The 16,924-nt window shown below is 41.0% G+C and overlaps 2 protein-coding genes across 12 annotated transcripts in view; both read left to right on the top strand.

The window, feature by feature from the left end:
* Window positions 1-7,926, top strand: part of LOC121628723 (histone-lysine N-methyltransferase 2C-like) — a 60,254-nt gene extending 52,328 nt beyond the window's left edge. For all 9 annotated transcript variants that reach the window (XM_041967966.1, XM_041967967.1, XM_041967961.1 and 6 more), the window contains 15 exons: window positions 36-155; window positions 234-332; window positions 414-617; window positions 695-822; window positions 1,092-1,287; window positions 1,373-1,582; window positions 1,674-2,050; window positions 2,167-2,279; window positions 2,371-2,507; window positions 4,270-4,397; window positions 4,545-4,746; window positions 4,819-4,935; window positions 6,389-6,462; window positions 6,641-6,749; window positions 6,844-7,926. In XM_041967966.1, the coding sequence (XP_041823900.1) occupies window positions 36-155; window positions 234-332; window positions 414-617; window positions 695-822; window positions 1,092-1,287; window positions 1,373-1,582; window positions 1,674-2,050; window positions 2,167-2,279; window positions 2,371-2,507; window positions 4,270-4,397; window positions 4,545-4,746; window positions 4,819-4,935; window positions 6,389-6,462; window positions 6,641-6,749; window positions 6,844-6,936 (2,307 nt within the window). In that variant the 3' untranslated portion in view covers window positions 6,937-7,926. The remainder of the gene's footprint in view (window positions 1-35; window positions 156-233; window positions 333-413; window positions 618-694; window positions 823-1,091; window positions 1,288-1,372; window positions 1,583-1,673; window positions 2,051-2,166; window positions 2,280-2,370; window positions 2,508-4,269; window positions 4,398-4,544; window positions 4,747-4,818; window positions 4,936-6,388; window positions 6,463-6,640; window positions 6,750-6,843) is intronic.
* LOC121628724 (NACHT, LRR and PYD domains-containing protein 12-like) overlaps window positions 1-16,924 on the top strand; it is a 2,607,341-nt gene that overhangs the window by 244,785 nt on the left and 2,345,632 nt on the right. The gene's annotated exons all lie outside the window — the stretch shown is intronic.

Raw genomic sequence — 16,924 nt, 5'->3', positions numbered from 1 at the left:
CCCCAACCATCCAATATGTGTGTGCATATATGCAGGGTTCAGCAGACGGACGACAGCAGAGACCTCCACTTGCTGCAGGAAACAAACCACAGTGCTGCAGTCACTGCAAGGGCATGCTGGGAAACAGAGTCCATGTCATCAGGGAGTTCAAACAGGTGGGATGAAGCAGAGATGGACACTGCTAGAAGTGAGACATTTATCCGGCTGGAAGTGACTTTGTGTGTTTGTTACAGGAGGGTCCATCCAGGCCAGGAGCCAGTCTGGTCTTCTGCAGCCCAAACTGTTCCACTCTGTTCACATCAGACCAACAGAAACGCTCTGCAGGAGGCAAAGTAAATCAATGAAAATTTAACATCTGAGCAGCTTGTGTGCAGACAGTGTTTCCCATAATGCATCTGTGTTTGTATTCTCAGCCTGCGGTGCCCGCCCTGTTGTCTGGCTTTGAACAGACCCCTCCCAGCAGTGCACAGCACCAGTACACCAACAATATGTCTTCCATCACTGTCCACTCCCTTCCGAACACTTCCTTCTCTTCTTCCTCTTCCTCCCCGCCTCTCTCCTTCCCACCTGCCTCTGCCATCACCATGGAGATCAGGCCCCGCATGGACAGCCTCAAGGTGGGAGTTGTCTCTTCACAGTACTTAAAGGCGACATCATCTCATGGATTGATTGACTGACTCTGATCGGTTTACAGGTCAAGGTAAAGTTGAAGCCCCGTCCCCGGGCCATGCCAGGGGACGAGGAATCTCTGTCATCTCGACATGGTAAGAGGGTGAAGAGTTCCCGCTGGAGACGCTGGAACGTTAGCATCACATTCAGCAGGTTAGTATTAACATCATGCTCAACAGGTTAGAGTATTAGTATCGTAGTGTGCATTTACCATACTCAGAAGAATGGGGTGTTAGTATTAGCATCAGGCTTAGCAGTTTCATCGGACCCAGCAAGTTAGTGTCAGAACGTAGCATTGAGCCGAGCTTCTGCGTTTTATGATGAGATGGAGCAAGTTGAAGTGGCAACATCAACTCGTGTGTTAGCATCAAACTTTGCAAGTTAGCTCTTGAATATCATGCATATCTTTTGTCTTTGTATAGGGGCCCATGTATTCCTAATGAGGCAGTTGCCATGCCAACGGAGGAGGAAGTGGATGTTATTTTAAAGAAGTTGGGGACATGCCTTCGTCCTGACCCGTTACCTAAAGACCTGCGAAGGTGTTGCTTCTGTCACCAGCAGGGAGATGGACCGACGGATGGACCAGCCAGATTACTGAACCTGGACCTGGACCTGTGGGTGAGTGTACTGAGGTGGCTCAGCCTCCGAGCCAGACCTGGGTTGGGCCCTCAGACTAAACCATTTGTTTGTCCATGTGGGTCAGGTGCACCTGAACTGCGCGCTGTGGTCAAGCGAGGTGTACGAGACTCAAGCCGGCGCCCTCATCAACGTGGAACTGGCTCTGAGACGAGGCCTGACGCTGCGCTGCGCTCACTGCCAGCAGACTGGCGCCACGAGCGGCTGCAACCGCCTCCGGTGCACCAACACCTACCACTTCACCTGCGCCTTGCAGGCCCACTGCACCTTCTTTAAGGTGACACATGAACACTCCTGCATGTTTTAATGCACACACACACACCTGTCTGGGTAGCTTCACAGTGAACAAACTTTTTGTCCTCTACCAGGACAAGACGATGCTCTGTCACCTTCACAAGCCCAGAACAGTTCCTCTCAGTGGGGACAGGTCATCCAGCTGCTCCCCCTCCTCTACACCTGGCCTGACCCCTGACTCGGTAGCAGTGTGCTCTGATCCGTATGATTCAGAGCTGCGGTGCTTCGCCGTGTTTCGGCGGGTCTTCGTGCAGCGGGATGAGGCGCGGCAGATTGCTGCTGTGGTGCAGCGTGGCGAGCGGCAACACACTTTCCGGGTCGGCAGCCTGCTGTTCCGCGCTGTTGGCAGGCTACTTCCACAGCAAATGAGCAACTTCCACAATAAGACGGCCATCTTTCCTGTTGGTTACCATGCCAACCGCATCTACTGGAGCATGCGCCATAATAACAAGTAAACTCGATTAATTGATTACCTAACTACTGGATATAACCACGATCACTGATGTGGGTTCTTACTGCCTTCTTGTTGGAGAGACTGATCAGAATCTGGTGGTTCTTTTCTTTTAGGCGCTGTAAGTACATGTGCTACATCGAGGAGGAGGAGAGTCAGCCTCTGTTCAAAGTGAAGGTGGTGGAGAAAGGACACGAAGACCTCATCCTGACTGGACCCACACCCAAAGGTTCATATTTTATTCAGTTTCCAAGAGTTTACATGATGCTGTTTACTCTGCGGCTTGTTTCACCTCTGACAGCTGGTTTGTGTGTTTGCAGCTGTGTGGGACCAGATCTTGGAACCCATCACACAGATCAGGAGCTCCAGTGGGACTTTGAAGCTTTTCCCTATTTACCTGAAAGGGGAAGATCTGTTTGGTTTGACCACGTCTGCAGTAACCAGAATCATTGAGTCTGTACGTCACACACACTTTCTGTGATGTTTGCTTTAATACACCAAAATTAGCATCTCAAGAAACAGAAATTAAGATGTTTATATACAGACTGAGACGTTGCTGAGAGAGGCAGTGTAACGCAGCATGGATATATCTGAGCTCAGTGAGGACGGAGAATTTGGTCAAGTATAATCAAAAATTTACTACTAGAAAAGTCACGATTATAGATTTTCTTGGTACATTTGTCATTGGAGAAATAATCACAATATTATGATTATCACCATTATCTGTTAATTTCACCACACTATAAAAGACTAAAATCACAAAAACACTCCTTAGAAAGTTTTATTAATTTTTTTTTCTTTTAATGCCAATAAAAAAAAATAATAGAAACAAAGTAAAGTGACCAAAAAATCTCATTCTGTCTAAATTCCCTCCGCTCTGTAAACAATTAATACTACATTTAAACTCTGGATTTCTCTCAGAGAAAAGTACAAAACATCTCGCTAGCTTAAGACTTCCTGCTGCTCTTTAGCAGAATAACTGCTGTTTGAGACAAATAATTCTGAAACAGGAAATAAATTAATATGACCCTATATGTTATATATATATATATATAATATATGTGTATATGTTTCCTGCTGCAGCACCAAATCTGATTAATGGGTCAACATGCTTGGGCAGCACTTGACAACAAGCTGTTGAGGAGACTCATTTAATTTAAATCAGATGTGTTGGAGCAGGGAAACTTCTAAAACCTGCAGAACTGTGGCTCTAGAGGATTGGAGCTGGATCTGGTGCATCGTATAGTGAATGCTGCTTAACTCACCACGTTGGGTTATAAACCAAATCATGATCATATTTAATTAAAAAGTTACGTTCAATCAAATCAAATTTTGTTTTATAAAGCACTTTTCATGCAAAAAGCACTACAAAGTACTACACAACAAGGAAACATTGAAAACCTTCAGGATTGTGGCCCTCGAGGACCGAAACTGGACATCCCTGCTCTAAAGGCTGGTACCAACACTCACTTCTTATTCATGGGTTAAAAAAAGAAAACCAGGCCCAAGTTTATGTTTATCTAAGTTAATGAGATTAGAATAAGATCCTCATTAGTAGCGTATGATGCATAACAGATGATAGAAAAGGTTTTTTTTAGACCCAGATCCCCTCGAAGAGCAACAGGATGGCATTTATACTGTAACACTGCCATCTAGTGTTTATTCTGATGATCCCACCACATCACAGAGACGGGCAGTTCACCTCATGTTTTCTTAGCTCCTCAGAGTGTGGTTATTTTTCATATTGTTAACTATAACAAATGATCAGCAGTGTTACCGCAGTGAAATAAAATGAGACTGTAGCTGAATCTAAGAGGCCCAAAAGTCCCTGAGAGGCTCAAACCTTCATCACATAAAAACCTGATGAAACGGCAGCAGGAAGAAAACACATCCTGACAGGAACTCATTGATCTAGAAGGATGTGGGAGTAAACAGTCTCATATAAGCACATAAGATAGAAAGATTTCTGCATCTGTCCTGAAACCGATGAAGTATTTTCATTCAAAGATGATGAAAGATGTGTGTGTTTGCAAATGAGAACTGGTTCTCAAACATTTTTTTTACCTGGTTAAATAAAAATAATTAAAAAAAAACTGGTGAACAACTAGCAAAAAAAGAGATAATCAGCATTTTAAACGCACATCTTTACAAACACGATGCTGATCCTCCTGCTGTGTGTGTGGTGTGTGTGTGTGTTTCTTATTTTTGTGTGTGTGCAGCTGCCTGGTGTGGAGGCCTGTGAGCGCTACACCTTTCGTTACGGCAGGAACCCGCTCATGGAGTGGCCTCTGGCCTTCAACCCATCAGGCTCGGCTCGCTCTGAACCCAAAGCCTGCCAAGCCAAGAGGTAATTACATCACTTCCTGTTTGGTTGTAGATGTGTGTAGACGTGTGTAGATGTTCCCATGATTTTCATCTAAAGCTGCTTATAGTTATGATGAAACTGTGATGTGACATCTCACTGTTACTAAGCAACATGTTAATCATCCATCAGGCCCTACCTGCTGACCAGCATCGCCCCCAGGTGTCAGGGCTCAGTGGGCTCCATCGTGGGTCTTGTTCCTGGCGTCGTCTCTCTGTCTCCGGGTGAGGCGGTGGCCGGTGCCCATCAGGGCCGCCACTCCAAGTCATCACAGTACCGTCGCATGAAGGCCGAGTGGAAGAGCAATGTGTACCTGGCCCGCTCTCGCATCCAGGTAGGAAGCTGCAGCTGATAGATCACATGACTGCCACCTGCAAGACGGACTACTGACTGTGTTTGTGTGCAGGGCCTCGGTCTGTATGCTGCCAGAGACATCGAGAAGTGCACCATGGTCATCGAGTACATTGGAACTATCATCAGAAGTGAGGTGGCCAACCGCAAGGAGAGGCTGTACGAGTCCCAGGTAAACGGTTTGCAGCTGGTAGAGATGCATGAACAACAATAACAACACAGAAAAAGTATTTATTTGTATTTAAACAGAAGCCATCTGACAACATGAAGTCGGCTAAAAGTTGTCAAAAAACAGCACATGCTGCCCCGATCTAAAGAAATTTAGTAAGAGATGAGAAACAGTCTTTACCAACATTAACTGGGAAAATATTTCTTCTGTCTGATTGAAATCAGTCTGATCAGAGATTATATCTTACAAGCTGCTGCCATTAGTCTTTCCTAAAACTCGCCATGTCATCTCAACATGACTCAAGCCTGCTCAGAAAGAACTAACCCTAAACCACAGAAACTATTGTGAGTGTATGTCAGGGATCACCATCTCTAGTACTCGAGCGGCCAGTATCCAGCAGGTTTTAGATGTTTCCCCGCTGCAACGCACCTGGTCCAAATTAAATGGTTCTACAACAGCCTATGTTCTGCACAAGCCTGTTAATGACCCGTTAATTTGAGCCAGGTGTGTTAATGCAGGAAAACCTCTAAAACATGCAGGATGGTGGCCTAAGAGGTCTGGAAAGGGTGATTATATACATGGTTATATTTTTTACCTGTTGATCAGACTGTGAACATGTTTAAACCAACCCTCTGTTCTTCATGTAAATGCAGCTGCTGACATGTACCAGTCTGGAACAGGTTACAAAACAAAACATGGAACAGTGGTGAACCTTCCCAGGAACAGCTGATCTAACAGATTTACTCTAAGAGGACATGAACAATTCATCCTGGAGGTCATTTAATCATGATGACAAATGAGAAGACCGAGGACGCCGCTCTGGGGAGATCCGGCTAAGAAAAAAGGACATCTAATAAAACAGTAGAACTCCATTAAAACATCGCTATAACTGACTTTAGCTGGTCCCATGACGGCAGTGTATGTATGTTAGCACACAGTGATGCAGGACTGATCCACCTCTGGTTGGCAGGTCAGCAAGGACAATGCGTGACATGAACTTTTGACAGACACCTTTCTGTCAAGCAAGAACCAACATCAGACTACTTTAGAAAAAAACTTATTGTATCTTTTTTTTACTGAGGATTTTTCAGATTTGGACTGGACCCTGTTAAGTTGTGTCGTCTGATTGTCTTTTCTTACTGGTTCTAACTGGAGCCTTCAGTGTGTCCAAACATCTGCAACTCAGTCCCAGTTAGACTAGATATCCATTTATGCTCCCTTTACATAAACAGTTTAATTACTTTAACTTTCATCCCTTATGTTGGTGTAGTTGTAACCAACATATCCACTAGAGGGCAGAACAGAGTTCAGAGTTCACCTTCAGTTTCAGACAACATGGTGGTGATGGAGGATGTTCATTCTCAGAAAGAGACTTTGTGTTTGTGTCGCAAAGTTTTAAATCTTCAGGAGACTTTTGCTTACATCTCAGATGTTCTGTGTAATTCTGTACGTGCAGAACCGAGGCGTCTACATGTTCCGGATCGACAACGACTACGTGATTGACGCCACCATCACTGGAGGACCTGCCAGGTGAGAGCAGCTGCTCCCAACAGTTTTCAGATTCTGGTTTTAGAATTTGGTGTTTGGACCAAAAAACAAAATCCATCATTTTGTTTCTGACGACACGTCACATCTTCACTTTTCCAAAAACACCTATAAGATGGTGATAGAGGTTCGCCTGTGAATGATTGACATGTGTGATTGACAGGTACATCAACCACTCGTGTGCTCCCAACTGCATCACTGAGGTGGTTACCGTGGAGAAGGAGAACAAGATCATCATCAGTTCCTGCAGACGCATCCAGAGAGGAGAAGAGGTATGGCCACCGATACACTAATCAATAAATCCAATCAATCAAAATGTGTGTGAGTTGACACTCACTGCACCCATCCCCCCTTTTTCCCCAACAGCTGTGTTATGACTACAAGTTTGACCTGGAGGACGACCAACATAAGATCCCGTGTCACTGTGGAGCCGTGAACTGCCGCAAATGGATGAACTGAATACACACACACGCACAAACACAGGCAGCTCACTTTCTCTCTTTCTCTCTCGGTGCTGAAGCTGGGTGTCGATCGCCCTCTTGTCTGTGGGCGCAGCTCATTTCAGATCATCATGATAATAATAATAATGAAACTGATCGACCTGATCAGAGGTGATAATAATAATGATAGGGGATTTGACAGGTGAGGATGTGGTTACATATGTGGGGTGGGTGGGGCTTCAGGTGGCAGAATCTATGATTGACAGGAGAGGGGCGGGACTACAGAAGAGGCTGGTCCTCTGTGTAAATTGTGTGTAAAGATGAGCACAGATGTAAATGTGAGTGTAATCGCCACTGAAATAACAGAATGTCTCGTCCTTTAACTTGCACTAAATCACAAAATGACAAAAAACAAAAACATACTTGATTCCTCAAGTTGCTCCTCCCCCTCATCTTCCTCCCCTTCCTCTTCCTCCTTGTCTTTAATTCTGTAAAATAAGAGATTTTGTTCTTTTTGTATTTATTACTGAATGAAGCTATTTTCTAAACCCGCGGTGTGTTCGAGGTCCAGAGTGGCAGCGTGTAAATATCTGTAGCATAAATAAAAAGCAGACACAAAGTTTAGAAGTCACTCCTTCATCCTCGTCCTCACCTTCATCAGCTGACGACACTTTGTGTTGCTTTTCGATTGGACAGACATCACCGTGGCCTCGGCCTGCCTTTGTGTTTTTTATTTTTGCCCTGAGTTTGGGCTGCAGGCGTCTGAGGAGCCTGTTTTTCTGCAGCACCGCCCTCTTTGTGTTGTGGAGCTCAGAGTCCTGCTGCCATGTACATATGAGGTTTTATGAGGACTCAGCTGATGTGTACAGAGACAAAACATGAAGCCTTGTTTTTTGTTTTTTTTATTAATGGATGTAAACAAAGTGATGTTTTTTTTGTTTGTTTTTGGGAAATATGGTGAATCTGATTTAGAATCATTTACAGAAAATAAAATATTTTACATCTTGAAGAAACATGTTTGATGTGTGTAGATCGGCCGGTGGCTTTAAAATTAAGTGTTGGGGTTTTTAAAAACCTATTGCAAAGAATCTTTTTTATTATTGTTCAAATATGAAACATGTATTGAATAAAAAATAATTGAAAAAATCTTGAAAAATATAGTTAAATACAAAGACAATGAAAACATGAATATTTAAGATTCAAATTGTTTTGTTATTCTATCACTAATCCTGTCGTCGCAGGTCGTATTTCTTGAAGTTTGTAATATAAACACACATCTGGCCCTCATCTTAGTCATCCTCATCTTGTTCTTCCTCATCTGAACTTTCACCCTTTCCTTTCTAATCCTTTCTCTGGACTTTTATGAAAACTCTATATCTGAGTCTCTCTAATCAGTCTTCCTGAGTTTAAGGATCTTTTCCACCTCTGTCATGGTGTCTCCTGAGTAAACTAACACAAACAGTACAACAAAGTCCTAACATCTGGTATAGAAGACATTAATAAGATAATTGTTTTTCTTAAGAAATAATCTGAAAAATCACTCCAATATTCAGAAGAGGTTTACAAACTGAAAACTGGAATCTAACATTTAAAATTATGTTAATTATTAACAACATGATTATTTTTCTTTTTACCCCCAAAGTTTGCTGGTCAAAATGGAGGCCATTTTAAAAAGACCGGTCCAGATAAGTTAGTAACGTCACACCCCCTCACATGTGAAATCATCCTGAAACTACAGTCGTCCTCAGTAAGGATCAGCAGGACTTGATGAATTAATATGAAGTTTCAGAGAAAGAAGCAAACTTGTAATGTCCTCTGCAGGGGACACATAATAATTGCTGGGTCTCAGGAGGACCACTGTGCAAAAATTTGGGTACCCCAACAGATGCTGGTTACGTAAACTCTTCCCAAACAGCTCAGACTTTAATTGGGTTTCTGGGTTTAGTTATTAGACCAGATTGCACAAGTTTTCACACTTTTATTAATGATCCGGTTGGTAACCAGTGTGTGTTGCTCCTGCAGCTGCAGAATATCCATCCAAAACCAAATGTGAGACATAATTCACGGCCTTCAAACAGCTCGTAGATCATTCTCTGGTCCGGTCCAGTCAGATGGGCCACTGATGTCCTCTTTTAAAAAACTGTACTGCCTAATTACACATATTAAATATTTGCTGCTATTGGAGCTGATCTCCACAGAGAGTCAATAAGAATAAAAGGGATTTTAATTATGCTGCTTCATAATGTACAGACTTAGAATAACATAGTTTATACAGAACTTTCAAATGTATCACATGGCATTCAAAGGGCTCGAGAATGTTAGGATATAAAATTAGCACAGATGTTAAAATCATAAGTAGTTGAAGAATAATAACTTACTAAAGTAAATTAAAATAGTAAAATGCAATTTTCGGATGTATTCGAAATGTATTGAGAGTGACAGTGTGAACTGCTAACAGTTCAGTAACAACATAAGAAAGGAGCATTTCAGAGAAAGATGGGCAGAGGTTCATCAATCTGAGACAAACTGCGTCTTAAAGATTCAGGAACAATTTCAGAAAATGTTCAACATAAAATTGTGAAGACTTGGATTATTCCACCACCTACACTGTATAATATGAAAAGATTCAGAGAATCAGGAGGAATCTCTGTGCACATGGGACAAGGCTGAAAGACAAACTGGATGCTGGCGATCTTGGAGCCCTGAGGAAGTACAGCATTTAAACCAGATATGATTCTCAACTGGAAACCACTGTATAGACTCAGAAAGATTTCCAGAAATCACCGTCCGTGAACACAGTTCACCCTGAAATCCACAAATGCAGGTTAAAGCTCCATCATGCAAAGAAGAAGCCAGATGTGAACAGGATCCAGAAACAGCACCGTCTTCTCTGGACCAAAGCTCATTTAAAATGCTCTGAGGCAAAGTGGAAACCTGGATGAAGATGTGAACTAGTTTCTGGAAAGCATGGATGGTGTGTCTTGCAGACTAAAGAGGAGAGGGAGCATCCAGCTTGTTATCAGTGGACAGGTGAAAAGCTGCATCTCTGATGGGATGGGGCTGCATTAGTGTCTATGACGTGGGCAGCTTCCATATCTTTGAAGCTCCATCAGTGCTGAAAAGTACATGGAGGTTTTAGAGCAACATCTGCTCCCATCCAGACAACGTCTCTTTCAGGGAAGACCTTGCAGATTTCAACAGGAGAATGCTGAACCACATCCTGCATCCATTACAACAGCATGACTTCACAGGAGAAGAGTCCGGCTGCTGAACTGGCCTGCCTGCAGTCCAGACCTTTCACCAATACTAAACATCTGGAGCATCATGGAAGCAGAAATCCAGCAACCAAGGTCCAGGACTGTAGAGCAGCTAGAATCCTGCATCAGACCAGAATGGGACAACATTCCTCTCCTAAAACTCCAGCAAATGGTCTCCTCACTTCCCAGGTGGTTGTTAAAAGAAGAGGGGATGCTACACGATGCTGAACATCACCCTGGAACTACTTTTTACAGATGTGTTGCTGTCATCAAATTCAAAATGAGCTCATATTTTCTATTAGATGGTAAAATGTCTGTTTCAGCCTTCGCTGCAGTTTGATTCAAAGTTCAAACCAGAGTTCATTCATTGAAGGGTTCATTAGTAATAGAAAGCACAAAGTAAAAAAAAAAACCTTTTCTGTTTAAAATAGTTTCTCCAGCTGTTTTTGTTTTTTGTTTGTTTTTTGTGACGTCTGACGTCACGTTTGACGCTAAGCCCCAACATCTGCTGCAGCTTCTGATGACGGTAAGTTTGTGGTCGAAACAAATGAAGAAAATCCACCTAAATGTTTGATTTTGATTTTGCTCAAGTCCAGAGAAGAGGTCGAATGGAGGGTTTTCCAAAAAGCAGGTTTGCTGGTTTAGCTAGCTAAGTTAACCTAAACAGTAATTTTGGGGCTCTGGTCCAAAATGGCTAATTCAAGAAAGTTAGTATGGAAACATGCTGTGAACATCCTAGTAGAAGGTTTAGTTCGCGTTATTCCCAGCATATCTCCATCATAATGATTTAAGGGAATGTCACCATCTGCGGATCAAATCTATCAAAACCGCTTTGATTTTAAGATTTGATTTAAGATTGTCTGGCAGCTTCCCAAAGTCATGCTGCATTTCCTGAAAAAAGAAACACCATGACATATATCTCCACGGATTTCTTATCTTCAGTTTTAAGAATTAAAATTCCAGGTCCGCCTTTGCGATGTGGTGCTGTAGGTGGACTTTACAGAGTTACTTGCAGTCGTCTGGGCCCGGTTCTGATGATATAATCCCCCGTGATGCCCCTCATCATCGTGCGGTTGATGTTCACCTCGACCTCCTCCGATGAGGGTGTTGTTGCCGTTGCCATCCAGGTATCCCTATTTGCGCTGAATCTACAGAAATATATAGGTAGGGGAATTATTGTCAACCGGAGGATTTTTTTTTTCTAAGGTGCAGATGAGAATTTCTTACATGTTAGAAGAATGTTTAATTTGTTTTTACTTGTAAGCATAAGGGTTACATCTGCTTATATATATATGTAAAATAAATGTAAAATAAAATAAGCATAATATACTTATTAAAATTTAGTAATTAGATAACACCTGCCAACTGTATGCATGTGTTTATATTTATCTAAAACAGTCATGTGAAAAATTTCAGAAACCCTATGGAAGCCTGTGCATTATTGCAACAATTTTGTATATATGGATATTTAATCTAAATTTTAACTATATTGACAGATTAAAGTTGTATAACTTAACTAGTAAAACTGACGAAAAGACGTCACTGGATTTAGGGTGGGACCCGCCATGCATGCTGAACAGCTTCCAGGACATACCAGTCCAAACTTGCACACTCAGTAATAAATCTGTTCTAGCTTGTCACGAAGTTTATGTAGCTATTCATAAAATTTAGGCAGAACAGACTTCAGCTACATTACAGCTGATCCAATCAGTACAAGTTTTCATTTAGTCAATATCTAATCCAACTTTATTTATAAAGCACTTTAAAAACAACCACAGAGAAACAAAGTGCTTTACAGAAGACTGGAAGCACAAAGAATAAAATCATGGAAAACGGTTAGGTAAGAGAAAAGGGAAAATTTTAGGTTTAGGGTAAAATACTGGGTATAAGAGAATAAGAATAAGGGAATAGAGGTGGGAAATTGAAGGAAGCATGAAGTGGTTAGGTTTAGGGAAGAGGGGTGTGGTAGGGATTAAACAGAGGGAAAAGGGAAAAAAGTATGGTAAGATATGGTCAGGGTAAGATAGAAAATGCTGCTTCAGAATAGTCTGCTCAATTTAGTTAGCTGCCTTAAGTTAAAAAAAGCTTGCCTTTACAAGACTGTCAAACTTAAAATCAGAATCCTTTTTTAACACCCAGATTATTTGATAACGTACTTGTTGTTGGGCCAAATAACCCAGATCTGCAGGGGAGGACCCAGTTGTACCACCAAATAACCATATCCTCAGTTTTGTCTTTGGTACCAAGGTTAATCAATGAAAAAAAATCACATAGAGACAAAACACAAATAAAGTTATAACTATATTTATTTCTGTAAAAATCAAGGAGTCACTCCCCCTTTTTTTCCTCCAGTTGCCGTCTTACTCAGAGCTGGTTTAGGCTACTTAGCTTGAATGCAGCCGCACACCACACAGGCGGATAATTCGCTTAAATACACGGCATCCGGTAATGGCGCCAAATTAAACCTCGATTGATTGCACATCAAACCACTGCAGATAAACACAACGTAGAAGAGACTTTGACCTGACACATGTCGTGCCAAGGCAGTTATCCCCAACAGAAATTGTATCCCCTGACGCAGGAGCGCGCACTCGTTGCATCTAGTGTTAGTGCCTTCATTGTGCTGGATTTCACCATGTAAACTAAACTTCAAACGAACAGCGTGTTTGTTGCTCAAGTTAATGCTTAAGGGTTGTTCTGCCAGCGAGGTTCTGCGAAGTTTGACTTAGCTTTTCGTGTTTTCATTTATTTATTTATTTATTTATTTATGTATTTATTTTAGTTTATCGGGGCAATATTCATTTTAAAGACTTGACAACACTTACATAAAACACCAAAACAATACTCATGTAACCTAAGGCCATCAAAACACCACTTTGTACAATGTTTGGCTAAGATTTAAAACCCTTCTATTAATTATAAGGTACCTGTAAGTGGCCTGCATCTTAATGAACAGACAGTTTGCCATTCCCTCTCTCTTTAAAGCTCAAACATTGGGTATTTTTATTTATTTATTTAGCATGCAGGGTTGATAATGAAATAAGAACTTTTTTTTCCAATCCTTTAATCTTGAAAATAATGTGTAGTTTTAGCATATATTAAGATAGGCTCTTCATCTTCTGTTATAAAGTAACTTGTAAAAAGTGGCTCCTTTTTTTTTCTTTTTACAAAACATAAAAAGGGCAATGTGTTTTTATGTGTTGCTTAAGAAAATAAAATCCAGGTTCTATAAACACCACTTTCTATTAGGAAATTTGTTTGCATTTAATCTATTCCCATATGTCACATGATCTTTTTTAACACGGTAAAATCTGAAGATTAATCTGTCTTTTCCTACGGTGCTGTCCATCAGGATTTGTATTCGCAGCCAGTAGCGCTCATATTATATCCTACCTGTATGTGTTTGCATCTATATATTCCTTATTTAAAGCCTCATTACTGCAGCATACATGAGGAATTTATGTTTTCAATTACAAAAGTTAGACAGGGGATACAAATTCTGGCAGGTACCATCACTCAGCCTGCCAGAATCTGTATCCCCTACCTTTACAGTATATAGTTTATTTATTCACCAGATGATTTTAACTCTTGACACCTTAGATCATACCTAATGTCTGTGGTAAACATGAGACATTTATGTCTTCAGTTACAAAAGTTAGTAAGGGAATACAGATTCTGGCAGGCACAATTTCTTCACCTGCCAGAATCTGTATCCCCCACCTTTATAGTTAATTGTATATTTATTCACCAGATTATTTTAACTGTTGACACTTTAGATCATACCTAATATCTGCAGGAAACACGAGACATTTATGTCTTCAGTTACAAAAGTTAGACAGGGGATACACTTTCTGGCAGGCTGAGAAATGGTGCCTGCCAGAATGTGTGCCCCTGTCTAACTTTTGTAATTGAAACCATAAATTCCTCATGTATGCGACAGTAATCAGGTTTTATATATTGTATCCTATCAACATGTCTTTTGAACTATAGTCTATAGACTATAGATTCCTTAAATCAAACATAATTACTGCGGTTAATATGAGGAAGTTTGGTCTTTATTTACAAAAGTTATCCAGGGGACACAGATTCTGGCAGACTGAAAAGGCTCCCTCCAACTTTAGTGAAGAAAATCTCAATTTCTTTCTATTTTCTAAAGTACTAAAACATGATCAGGTGTGCAAAACACCTTGTACTGTAACAGACTGAGCTTGAAAGAGAGAGGACATAGACTGTATGCACAGAATAATGGTGGAACTTCAGCTACTGGTACCTTAAAAAATACTAAAATTGCAAAAGCTTTCTGGTACTAAGTATTAATAAGTATTAATAAGATGTAGCATCCAAAAATATGTTATTTGCTATGGAAATGCCATTTATATATTTGCTATACAAATACTGCAAAGTTCTGCATGTCTTCTGTTTCATATCAGTCACTGAGCCAAAGGAAGTGTAACAATCATTGTAAGTTTTCTGAATAGTGTCCTGTCTTGTTTCTTAACTTCTTATAGTGAGTGAGAATTTCTTTACAGCAGATGTAATCGACTCATGACGGACATAGTGACATAATAATATTGTTAAGTAATTTTGAAAACTGTGATTGTGGAGCGAAACAATTCAGGCTGTTGTGTGATTGTTTTATTGTTCAGTGGGTGATCTGAATTATTTTAAATATAGAGCTACAGTAATATCGACCCACCCCGCGACCCGATCTAGGATAAAATAGATGGATAGACAGAAAGCTAAATAGTAGCCTGTCTATGAAAAAATCAAAGCAAGTATTGAGCTAAACTCTACGAGAAACGTGGCAAAACCTTGCTGACACAACAACCACCAAACAATGATTTAAGGAACCTGAACGCTTTTTTTTTTTTAACGTACTGAAATCCATAATAGCAAAAATGTTTAAACACTACTGAAGGGGTGCGCGCTCCCGCGTCAGGGGATACAATTTCTGTACAGAGTTAATTCTATATTTGCATGTTATTATAATTAAATAAAAATGAAGACAATTCAGTCATCTTAAATGTCCATTAATTAGGACACCTTGTACACCATCAAATAAATAACTTATGTGTGTTATTTGTAGTTGTTTCATTATTCAAGCTATTCCAAGAGTGGAATGTTTGCCTCTATATTTTTTAATGAATTTTTATTTATTGAAAATGGATTTGTCTTGTTCTGTCAGTGGCTGTTCAGTGGTTAATTAAAGTGCAGCTGCTAATCAATTCACATCAAACTTCATTTATAAAGTATTTTTCTTGCCAAAGGCAACGCAAAGTGCTTCACATGATGAAGAAATTGTATGCATATTAAAGCAAAACAAGCCTTCACACACCAAAGTATATGACATCAATTTAAAAGCAATTTAAAAACACACCCATCATCGTCTCTCTCACAGTCACACAGACGTCCACATACATGTACAAAGAGCAGTTCCCCCCTCCCTCCATTATACACAAACAAGAACTCCACAGTTTCTGTTTCTCAGTACAAAAATAAAAGTAATAAACATCTGGCTTGACGCCACTGTGAGGAAACAATATCTTGGGGTTCCGATCACACCAAGAGCCAGCCCACCCATATCCACAGATGCCAGCACAGCAACCACCCAGTTCAGGGCAGGCCAGAGTCCACATCACAGCTGTAGCACTGCAGTGCAGAACCCCCAGCCACTGTGACAAGGGCGATCACCACGGCAACAACCCCCAGTCCAAGCAGGCAAAGCTCCTTCCCATGAGGAAAGGAATGACTGTTATACATCTTTTGTTTACATTTAGATAACACATAACCAGTGTTATCAGTTATGTGTGGATGCAAACTTTATTAATTACTAGATGTTACACCAGGACATGATGTATGAGGGTGTGAGGGGGGGATCAGAGTATACCCACTAGAATAAACTAGGCTACACCACTGCATAGATCATTTTAGAGGAAGATGACCCAGTAAACAAAAATGTTCAAAACATTAAAGATTAAACAGTTTGTACGCTCTTACAACTGGCCACTCAACAGGAAACTGGCACTACCTGGTAAACTGCTATTTCCTCTTTTATAGGGGAACAGCCCTGAGGCCAGAGCCTTAAGGCTGTTCCTCTTAGGGTAGATTTGTTCACTTTATTTATTAAAGAATGATAATAAAAACTAAGAAGTAAAGATTAAGTGAAGGGGCACAGCACATGCCTGCAGACAGAACTGAACAGATCCATCATGTGTGGATGTTCCGGCTTCCAGAATAACCTTAATCCAAATGTTGTTCACCTTGTTCAGTGCCTCAGACAGTGGAAATAAAATCCCAATTGATGAAAAGTTATGACACTGTTTGTCCATCACTACAGCTGATCCAAACAGTAACAGCAAGTTAACAGCAAGGCTTGGTTGCAGGTGTTAGGAAAGACACTATAACTGGAAGAGGCTTCAGTTTCTGGAAAGCTCACATTACTGACCACTATCAGGAACCTGGAAATGTTAATCTGATGGAGGAAATGACCCTCTGAAATGTCAGAGGGTCATTCTAGTTTTGAAGCTGAACCTTTGTACATGAGGGAGGCCTGGATTCAAACCTCGAAACCTTTAAAAACAGTGTCGACACATCCTGATATTTTTAGCAATAGTCAGAAAATCATTTTAGTGATGAAGAAATTTCTTCACAGGGAGATGAAGAGAAGTTGTTTCTCTGAGGAGCAGCAGCCGTCATGCTGTGCTTTGTGTCGGGGCGTCCTGAAGGATCCAGTCTCTACAAACTGTGGAC

This window comes from Melanotaenia boesemani, chromosome 18 (assembly GCF_017639745.1).
Source record: "Melanotaenia boesemani isolate fMelBoe1 chromosome 18, fMelBoe1.pri, whole genome shotgun sequence".
In the NCBI taxonomy this organism is placed as follows: domain Eukaryota; kingdom Metazoa; phylum Chordata; class Actinopteri; order Atheriniformes; family Melanotaeniidae; genus Melanotaenia; species Melanotaenia boesemani.
Note: the sequence above shows the minus strand (reverse complement) of the source record. Positions and strands in the feature narration are given on the sequence as shown.